This window comes from Eumetopias jubatus, unplaced genomic scaffold, assembly GCF_037043125.1.
Source record: "Eumetopias jubatus isolate StellerSeaLion01/CBP00866 unplaced genomic scaffold, mEumJub1_p1.0 scaffold_14, whole genome shotgun sequence".
NCBI lineage: Eukaryota > Metazoa > Chordata > Mammalia > Carnivora > Otariidae > Eumetopias > Eumetopias jubatus.
This window is the reverse complement of record NW_028274820.1, coordinates 81318026-81328951: the sequence shown is the minus strand read 5'-3', so window position 1 is coordinate 81328951 and position 10926 is coordinate 81318026. Positions and strand designations below refer to the sequence as shown.

The 10926-nt window shown below is 37.4% G+C and overlaps 1 protein-coding gene across 1 annotated transcript; it reads right to left on the bottom strand.

Moving 5' to 3' along the window:
* Nucleotides 1-500: 500 nt before the first annotated feature.
* On the bottom strand, nucleotides 501-9008 carry LOC114210600 (hyaluronidase Ccc Hy-4-like). The gene is made up of 3 exons (XM_028104870.2): nucleotides 8088-9008; nucleotides 4171-4260; nucleotides 501-947 (listed from the first exon to the last, which is right to left on the bottom strand). Exons 1-3 carry the CDS (start codon nucleotides 9006-9008, stop codon nucleotides 501-503), a joined length of 1458 nt encoding a protein of 485 aa, XP_027960671.1.
* Nucleotides 9009-10926: the final 1918 nt, after the last annotated feature.

The window sequence follows — 10926 nt, the reverse complement described above, 5'->3', positions numbered from 1 at the left end:
TCCTCCTGCATCAGCCACACCGGCCTTCTTGGTGTCCTGAAACTCTCCGAGGCTGCTCTCTTTGCTCTTCCCTATTCCCCACTCCAAGAATGCGGATGTAGTTGCTATGCGTTTCCCCCTTCAGGTCATCTCATTAGGGGGCTCATTTGTCTACCTTATATACATTTTCCGATGCTCCGCCACACCCCCTGATCCCTTCACCCTACTTTATTATTTTCCACAGCACTTATCTTCATTTGATATATATGTATTTATTTATGGTTTACTTATTATTGTTCAGTTTCTCACAAGAATCTAAGCTCTGCAAGGGCAGGGACTTCTGTGTGTTCACTTCCTCATGCCTAGTGCCTAGCACGAAGGAAGCGCCCTATAAAATAATCACTCTGGCAAGGAATGGGGAGCCAATGACCACTTTTGAAAAACGTTTTACTTTAAAGCCAATAAATATTTTAGAAGTAGCTTAAGTGAAAGGGGAAAAAAACCCCAGCATTTTCTACTCTTCAGTATTTCAAGGAAAAATTGACATTGAAATAGGGAGTGGCAGAATTCCACAGAATCATAGAGAAGGTCATGCTGAGAAAAACTGATAAATTAAAGTTAGTCATAGGCGCCTCGCTCTTCCCTCTCAAGAGATCCGAAGACTGTCGCTGGCAAGATTCTCCGTGCCAGCTGTAATAGCAGTGACACACAAATCCATTCTTCATGGCCCTTATTGTCTTCAGTTTACTAGTTGGAGAAATGATGAATCTGAAACTCTTACTTAGGATGTATTTCTTAGTGCTGCTTTCAGGCATATGCAGATAGGAGGAGGATTCAGGTGTTTTTCGGATACATCTTCCATTATTGTTACATAGACTTTGACTGCAGAATTTGGCTGCAGATGTCACATTGACAGCATAATGGCCCAGTGGCCCTTGGATAGACTTTTGCACAGATAAGCAGGTTTCCTGTAGGAAAAGTAGAGATCTAGTTAGCTCACTCTCAAAATGTGATTCTATTACACAGGTGATATTAATACCTGAAGCTTTATATTTGGTGAGGCTGAGGAGGGATATCCATGCCTTTAACTAGGAATTAATATAAAGAGATATTTGTAGTAACACTTTAAAAAGGTCAGCATTAATATGGCATGGTTATTTTAAATTTAACTTTAATTGTGAAACATCTTCAACACCGATACTTAAGATACGTTAATATTATAGGGCAGATTTTTCTAAGACTGCCACGTTATCCCGTTCTTCTCCCTACCTCTAAGGAGGTAACAGTTCTCCTGAAGTTGGGGGGGTGGGGGAGGGTAGTCTTTGCATCCATGTTTTTATAACTTTACTATATATATATATATATTTACTTTGCATATATATATATATATGAGCAGTTATAGTATTATCTTGTGTTTTTAAACTTTCACATAAATTTATGTCATTAGAGATATTTTATTTTCTGCAACTTGCCTTTTAAAGTTAACATTTTCAAGGTTTTTGTTTCATATTGATATATGTGGCTATTAGCTCTGTTGTTTTTTTTTTTTTCATTTTAGCTGTGACTCAGTATTTATAGTATAAATACAGCATACTTTATTTATCCATTAGTCAGGTTGTAGTATGTAGAATATAAAAGATCATTATTTATTACCAAATGCCCAAATCACTTGTACTAGCATATAGGGTCCAGTGATAGTGAGGAAGGTGATCTTCCACAAGCTGCCATTAGGTGTGAATGATATGTCCATAACTTTGGACTTTAGGACATATTTCCAGCTATTGATCACACTGTGCTGCTAGGATAGGCTGGCCTAATCAAAATGATATCATCAGGTAGCCCAGAAGAATCTGGCTAGAACCTTGATAAATTCCTGCCTTGATCCATATAAGAAGAACCATGGGAAAATCCTAGTAGATTCATTAATAACATACACTCAATTCTCCATTAGCACTTCAATTATTTTGATCAATATTAACACTGGTCCATAATTAAACTCCAATTAATTTAAAGCACTGGGATATTTTCTCCGTGAGAAAGAGGCACCAGTACTGTGAATCCATCTAGAGAGGACTTAGGGGGTTCAAATGGAAAGTCACAAGGTAGAATAAAGCTCCTAATGATGGGTGGCTGAACAAGGTATCACTTTGGACAGTAACAAGTGATGAAAATCCTGTGTGTAATGTTTTTGGTGCAGGGACATCAGTCTAAGTTAGCCTCATACTCTATTTAGGAACAAATGCTATTTTTGGTCAGGACAAGCCTCCTTATCTGAGGGGGTTTCTAGGACAGATGGAATTAAAAAAAAAAACAAGCAAACCATTGAACAAAAGAGAGAGAGAAAGAGATTGATGGAAGACTATACTCAAAGAGAGCATAGAACACGGGTAAAAACAATCAAGTTCAACTTGGGCATCTCCTGTTCTGTCCCTGCGCTCTTCCTTGACATACCTTCTTCACTTAGCTTCCAGGACATCACACCCCACTGGGTTTTTTCTACCTCCTTGGATGTTCCTTCATAGTTCCTTTACTAGCTCCTGCTCATCTTTCCTACCTCTGAGCACTGGAGTACTTTAGGCTTAATTCTTGGACCTCTTCTCTTCTCTAGCTATATTCTCTCTGGGTACACTCACCCCATCTCCTTGCTTTAAATAGAACTCCCAACTGTGTATTTCTCAGACTTTATCCCTGAACCAATTGCATACCCACCTACCTATTTGACATCTCCACCTGCATGTCTCACAAGCATTCGAAACTTAACACAGTCCAATGTGATCTGCTGATCCTCTTGCCAGCCTGCAACTCTGGCAGTCTTCCCCATCTGAGCATATGCCAGCTTCCTCTTGCCAATGCCTCAGGAGCAAAGCCCTGGGGCGTGCGAGTTGTGTGCAGTGTGGGGGTATCTCTAACCAAATCTCAGTGACCCCGCATGCGAGAAAGAGCCAGTCCCTATGTGGCAGTTGTGTGGGAAGAACTTCAAAAGATAAAAATATTATAAATGCCCCAAATAAATAAAAATTACATTGCCCACTTTGTCTCCTCTCCAATCCAGTCTCCCACACCCTTTCTTAAAGCAAATAAACAAAGAAATTGCCCCATACTCCTCTTGCCCATACCTAAGACCTAAGTGTGGTGTGTGGGGACAGAGGGCAGGAAATGTTAACCCGGATAATAATAGCCAACATGTACCTGGCACATACCGCATCCCAGGCACTGTTTTAAGCGCTTTATGTGTGTTATGATGCAATTCGCATAAGAGCCCAGTGAGACAGATACTATTATTTCCTCCATTTTACAGATAGAAGAATTGTAGAATGAATGAGTTGCTCAAGGTCACATGGCTAGTAGGTGACAAAAAGCAAGCAGTGGACATCAAAGAACCCAACTTCAGGCCCCCTGCTCTTAACAGCTCCTCCATGCGGATTCTCATTTGTGCCATGCTGAATGAGAAAGAGATGGCTGTTTTTATGTTTTATGAGACTGGATGTTTTAATACCTGAAAATGAGACTATTTGTTCATACCTGGAAGTGAGGAAAAGCTGTCGTTCAGAATTTTCACTTAGGCAGTGTGACACGCAACCAATAGAACATGTTCAAATTCAGTTGTGAAAAATAATAGTTATTTTGTGTATGCACTACTATCAAGAGCAGATTGTTAATAAACCTTTGTATACATATATTTTTTTCCTCCCAAGAGCGTTTCTATCATCACCAATCAGGCAATAAAGAGCCATTTTTAGAAAATCCATCCTTCTTAACGTGGATGAAATAATATTTATTTTTAAACTTTAGTATTCTTTTTCTTTGTCACATAGACATTATGTCATTGCATCTACTGAAATCCCTGCAGATTAGGTTTTATTTCAGTACCCTTTTTTTTTTTTAAGAGGGAGAAACTGAGACTCACAGAGGTTAATTAACTAGCCTAAGATTACACTTCTAGAACATGAAAATTGAATCCCCCCTTAAGGCTGTCTGATTGGAAAACCTGTGCTCTTTCCATGCTGCCACTAGCCACAGTGGCTGGTACAGAGTAGGTGCTCGAGCAGTGTTAGTCCTGTACTCTTTGAACTTCATTAAAGTCATGTGAGCAGATAACCATTTGTCTCTGAAGTGAAAAAGTAAAACAAACAAAAAAAACCCAATATTCTAGAATATATTCAAGATGCTGACAGAGAAATCACTGCTTACCTTTGAATCAGAATATTCGTATCCTCCCCACAGTATTATCCCTGCTGCCCCCAACGCGGCGCTCTCGCCAATTGTATGTACTAAATCTTCCTAGAAAAGAAAAGTATCACAAGTAGTTTCTGCCAAACTAAAGTTAGTCATTGACATTTCAGTGATAAGACTCAACCTATTAATTGTGGTAAAAAACACATTGATAATGTTATCCGTGTTTCTGAAACAAAGGACTGTAGAGCAGAATTAGGGAACGTAATTTTGCCTTAGTTCCTTACTTTTATTTGACAAATATTTATGATGTTCCAGGCAATATTCTAGACACTGAGAATATAAAAATGAAATAGATTCCAGTTCCTGCCCTCAAGGGAGCTCTTTAGTGTGATGGTTGAGACAGACATATAAACAAGTAATTATAAGTTGCTGGAACTCTTTAACTTTGATGCTATACTACCTCTAACTACTGAACAATAATAATAATGAAAAAAGAACAAAGCTTGCTGTGATTAAAAAAAAAGTAATTATAGTATAACAAATTAAGTTCTATTTTGTCCGACTACACCTATAGATCAGGAGTACTGCTTAATGCTACATGGAAGAGTCTAGGAAAACAGGAGGTGAGATTTCAGATGTGTCCTTGGAAATGAGTGGAAATTCATAAGACCAATGAGAGAGGGCAGAATTTTGTACAGTAGGAAGAATAAGGGCAGAGGTTCCTATGTAGAAAAAAATAGTCCTCCCAGGGAACTGCCAGTAACTCTTGTGGTAAAGCACAGGGGATTTGGGAAGAAGTGAAGGCATTTGAATCTTTGCATATAGGGAGGATCCAAATACAAAGAATCTTTTATGCCATTTTAAATTATTAGGACTTAAGTACAAAAATAGTTTTAGTACTGGAAAACCAGAAATTTGCAACTTGGATAGATGTTTTTGGCTGTCACAAAAAACATGTATTGGAGGAGGAAGTCAAGATGGTAGTGAGGGACACCAATTAGGAGATGATGCGCACTGCTCAATGAGAAATGATGAGGGTCTCAACAAAGGCAATGTCAGTCCTTGTAAAGCAGAGGGGACAGATTGAAGAGTGATTTGGAAATTAAGGTGGATATCTATTGGATAATGGAAAGGGAAGGGAGAATACAAGTGACACTCAAACGGGGCAACTAAGTAGATTATAATTTACCAAGACAAGAAACTGAGAAGGTTATGTTCATGATTATAGAGCAAGAACAAAGATGCAGGGCATAAGGGGAGATGGAACAAAGAGAAGATGATAGATGAAGGAATCTGCATTTTTCCCTTCCTTCCAAGGTGTGGCGAACCAGAGATCCAGCACAAAGACACAGTGTTCAAAAACTAGGATGAGAAAATGGCCGTGTCATGGCAAAGTGGCCCTGAATTATGGGAAGCCTCCAGTAACACTAGTGCTTACGTTCCACAAATTGGGTAGGTAATGGAACAAGAAAGGAAACCATCCTTCTATTTTACTAGCCAGTATTACATTCCTTAAATGTAAATCAAGTCCCTCACTTAAATTGAGACACTTCTGAAAGAAAATATCAAACAGAGTTGGTATTCTAAATTATTTCTTTGAAAAGTTATGTTATTTAGACAATAGGTAAAAAAGACTCATCATTTGTTGATTGGTGAAGGCAATAGGATGTTTTAAAATGCTTCAATATAATAATACTCAAATTCTATAGTTTTTTGTGAGTCGAGTATGTGGTCTATTGATTTCTGAAGTAGAGCTCAGAGGTGATACTTAGCCCGTAATTTATGTGAGAAGTCTAATAGCACAAAAAATAAGAAAGTTGTGAACAAGACTTTCCTTAAAATGTGGCTGATCTTGGGACACCTGGGTGGCTCAGTCGGTTAAGTGTCTGCCTTCGGCTCAGGTCATGATCCCAGGGTCCTGGGATCGAGTTCCGCATCAGGCTCCTTGCTCAGCCAGGAGCCTGCTTCTCCTTCTCCCTCTGCCCCTCCCCCTGCTCATGTGCTCTCTCTCTCTCTGTCAAATAAATAACTAATATCTTTAAAAAAATAAAATAAAATGTGGCTCATCTCATTCTCTCATTTTCTTTCAAGACAAACTAACTGCATGGGCCATTATTAGTTTCTACCATTATTATTATTAACAATAATAATATTAGTACTGTTATTATCATTATTATTATTAATAATACAATGACACATTATAGGCACTCAATAAATAATTTTGGAATGAATAAATATAACCTAGTCTTTTCCCCAAAAGGATCTGAGAAAGTGACATGATTTGAGAGATCTGTTACTTGAGGAATGACTTATGAGAAGATTTTGGTAGGTATAACTGATGTATTCAAATACCTGGAGACCCGACTTTTGAAAGAAGGATTTGATTTATTCTAGGTTGCAACAGAAGGTAGAATTAGAATTAATAGTATGAAGTTATCCAGGAGCAGAGTAGACTCAACATACTCAAGAACTTTCTGGGAATTAACATTGTTCCAAAATGGCAGTTTTTCTTCTGGAATAGGGAGAGCCCATTGAAAAGTGCTGAAGCAGAGGCCAAATAAGAAAGAATCCATGTTTGGGTGAAAGGTGGATTAGACACCTCTGAGATCTCCAACTTTTTGCCAAGATGCTATGAATGAATGAACATCCCATTAATGAGTAATCCTTCAATGATAGAAGTGTCAAATCTAATCAACAGCATTTGGGTCAGTAGATGTTTATTCTGAAAAATTTGAGGAAGAATTGATACTGCTTTTAAATTTCCTCATCTCAAACATGAGTGGTCTAATAAGGTGAGCTGTGTTGTCTTTCCAATGGCCCTGTGTCTGTGTTGAGTATTGGAGTAACAGAACTGTGGGCTGACGGGTATGGATGGAGATTTAAGGGTTTTCTTATCTAGCTACCCATCCAATGATTGAAGCCTTTTAATAATGTTCTATCTAAATGACAATCTAGCTAAAGCTTGAATACTTCCACGTGTCTGCAAACTCATTATCTTCCAAACAAGCTCATTCCCACCTCTTTGTGCTTCCTACTTTGTGTTACGTCTAAGAACAATATCTATCTATGTACATAAACCATTTTAAAAGCCTTGACACTAGCCACTAGATCACACTGTAGACTCTAAAATATATAAAATCAATGGAATTGATGTTATTTTTTAATGAACTTAGTTAAAACATGAAAATGCAATATAACAAAAACTGTAATTGCTTAATAATTTACCCAAGCTTTGTTTTGTATGTTTTTAGATTTGAAAAATTGCCACTACTCTTTCCTATTAAAAAGCTGATTCTGAAATTTCTCCAGGGTTAAAATTAATCTGTTGCATCATTTAATTAAAGCATGACAACTCTTCTGCAGGAAACCCCTGAAAATGCTAAGCTAATAAGAATCATCATCTTAAGCAGGAGGGGAAGAATGAAGGGGAGTAAGTCGGAGGGGGAGACAAACCATCAGAGACGATGGACTCTGAAAAACAAATTGAGGGTTCTAGAGGGGAGGGGGGTGGGGGGATGGGTTAGCCTGGTGATGGGTATTAAAGAGGGCATATTCTGCGTGGAGCACTGGGTGTTGTGCACAAACAATGAATCATGGAACACTACATCAAAAACTAATGATGTAATGTATGGTGATTAACATAACAATAAAAAATTATTTTAAAAAATAAAAAAATAAAAACAAAAAATAAAAAAAAGAATCATCATCTTAAAACCAAGTAAACATCTAATTGTCAGTGATCCTGTTTCAGAATTGACTTGACATTTGAAAAAAATATATACCTTTAATAATAAAATAGTGTTGTAAAAATAAAATAAAATAGTGTTCTATTATTAAGGGGAAATAATTATACTAAAGCATTTTTTCACAGATTTTATATAGTCATTGTACTAAATTTCAATTTTTAGGTGAGTGACTGTACTTTTTCTTACCTGTGACAAAGCTTCAATACTATGCAAATAAAATGGTCTGGAAAAAATAAAAACTGGCAAAATATAGTCACGTCTAGCCATTTCAGCAATCCTCATGGCTTCCCTAACTCGATAATGAACAAATTTCAAAGCATTTAAACTTGACTTCAATATTTTATCCAAATATATTGAAGTATAAAGTGCTGTGCTTTTTTCCCATAGCCACTGGAGTTGGTCATTGTGGAAAATTTCATCTTTTGGGCATTTACCTGTGTACGTCTGTGGGTTTATTTTATAATCATAATTGTAGCAGTCTGGGTAGAGATAAAAGCCCCATAAACACTTTGGTCTCATTTCTAAAGCCAGTGAGAGAGTGGTGTGCATAAAACTCCTTCCTGCATTTTCAAATTCCTGTTGGGCAACTGTATTCACTTTCATTTCTGACCATTCAGGATGGCGGTTTCTAGTGAAGGCTAAGGAGTAGTTTCTATAGATTAGTCTATTGCCCCAATTTCTACCCCATTGGGGTTTCCAGCTTTCCCAGTCAATGACAACAAGACCTTCTGATCTCCACCAAGAGATAACGTTTGCAATGTCATCAGCTGTCTTCTTGAGGTGTTTAGAAAGACTCATATTCTGTGGAATCCCTCCATTAAAGGGTTTTCCATCTTGAGAGAAATAAGGATAATACCCTAATTCATTTGGATAAAATATGACAATTGTTGATCCCCTCTGAGTCTCTAAAGGATTTGATATAATATTAAATAACTGGAGAGTCAGATCCACATTGAAGAAATGTTGACACTGCATTGTTGGGGCGGCCCAGAAAATACTGAAAGGTTGGTTCTTGATCACTGGAGGCAGTGCTGGTTTGAGGACTGAATGAATGAACTTGATCAAGGGCAGCAGTACTCCTAACCATGCCACCCACAGGTTATACATGGCTTATAGTTTTCACCATTACAGCAGTCTCCTTAAAAATAAGAAGAGGGGAAAAGAAATTAGACATAATGGAGTCAAATGTCCCTTTAGTTTCATACTACATACTACACAGTGAGTAGCAAATGAAGTAGACTCAGTAGTGTTCAAGCTCTTCTTTAAATGGTAGACCTTTTTTTTTAGATTTGTGAGGTTTATTGATATCTAGGCCTAATTTATAGTTTCATTTGAACAAGAAAAGAAAAATGAGGCTTAAAAAAAAACAAACACTGGAAATGTGGAAACAAAATCTAGTGAATAAAAACTAAAGTAAAAGTTTTCACACAAATTCTCAGCTATGCCAACTCTACCTGCAAGATGTTCTGGTTTTAATTTCCTATTATTCTGACTACATTGATCTAAACCATCCTGTACAGGGGCGCCTGGGTGGCTCCGTCGTTAAGCGTCTGCCTTCAGCTCAGGTCATGATCCCAGGGTCCTGGGATCGAGCCCCACATCGGGCTCCCTGCTCCATGGGAAGCCTGCTTCTCCCTCTCCCACTCCCCCTGCTTGTGTTCCCGCTCTCGCTGTGTCTTTCTCTGTCAAATAAATAAAATCTTTAAAAAAATAAAATAAGATAAACCATCCTGTACAGACCAAACTTTGGTTGTAAGGAAAGGTAGGAAAAAAGAATATGAATGGATTGCCATATCTCCTTCTTGATGACTGGAAAAGTGACCAAGAACATGGCCTGTTGAAAATTAACAAATAATGGCATTTTAATAACTATTAACTGGAATAAAAAGTAACAAAAAATAGCAGCAATAAGCAATACTTTGCTTGCTATTTGAAATGCACTGTCCTCAAAGATTTGCTTGTCCACTTGTTTATCTGTTTTGTTTTGTTTTGCTTATTTGTAAAAGACAGCAGTCACCCTTGGAATTAGCACAGGCTAAAATAGAAAACAGACCTGGCATTTACCTGCTGTTGATGATGGATTTGGTGCTGTCTTCTCTCAGGTACATAAATAAGCCTAAAAACCTGTTAGTTCTTTAACTTTGTGGTTTTTCTCATCAAGAAATTGGATTGTATTTTCACCAGTTAAATCCCAAATGAATCTTGGCTCTTTAAATCCCTTCTGAATAGTCAGTTGACTAAAAACTGCCAAAGAATCTTCCCAGAATATGAGGACTGCCTAATAAATGATGCGTTCCAGCCAATGAGACCTCACTTGGAAAGCAGTCAAATTGAAGTTATATATCAAAATTATTTTATCATGTATGTATTTTTTTACATAAAGGAATCACAGATTTTTCTCTGATGTAATTAAGCTCAGTATCTTTTTGAGAATCATATGTTCCTTCTTGTGTAGTTCCTGCTGTCTTTATTTAATATATTAAATGCAAGAAATGATACCAACCAAAATTATATGTTAACTCTGGCAAAATAGCACCCTAAGTTTGTAAAGACTTTGGCATGATCTTGGTCCCCAGTATATATTTTATAATTACCTTCTATTACAGAAACAAAATTATGCATTATTAAACAGTATGAATTTTAAATATAAATAATTCTTTCCCTATGATGCTTACTGAGATTTTATTCCATTTTCTAGCCATTTGTATTATTCAGAATATAAAACTAGATCTAAATTTTCTGACTTATAACCTGTATACATACATATATACACATACATACATACACTTTGTTTTTTGCTCAACAAATCTGTAGGACTGCTGACGACCCTGACTCCATCTTTGGCCCTCTATCTTGTTCATGCCTACTGAGCCACCTCCCTTGTGGCTTGTGTTCCAGGTCCCATGGAAGTTAACGTAAGCCCTGACTGGAATGTGGGAAGACTTGTTTTGATCTCCTCTAAAGTTGTGCACAGAAGGCTCCACCTTAGATAACTAGCAGAGAGCCTATGGTGCCCAGGTGGTGC

Excerpts from the sequence above, each read along its gene's own strand:
- LOC114210600 (XM_028104870.2), bottom strand. The coding sequence starts at position 9,008 with ATGTATAACCTGTGGGTGGCATGGTTAGGAGTACTGCTGCCCTTGATC. Across the intron at positions 4,261-8,087 it reads GTATTGAAGCTTTGTCACAG|GAAGATTTAGTACATACAAT; the intron begins GTAAGAAAAAGT and ends TTTCTTTTCTAG. Across the intron at positions 948-4,170 it reads ACGAATATTCTGATTCAAAG|GAAACCTGCTTATCTGTGCA; the intron begins GTAAGCAGTGAT and ends CTTTTCCTACAG.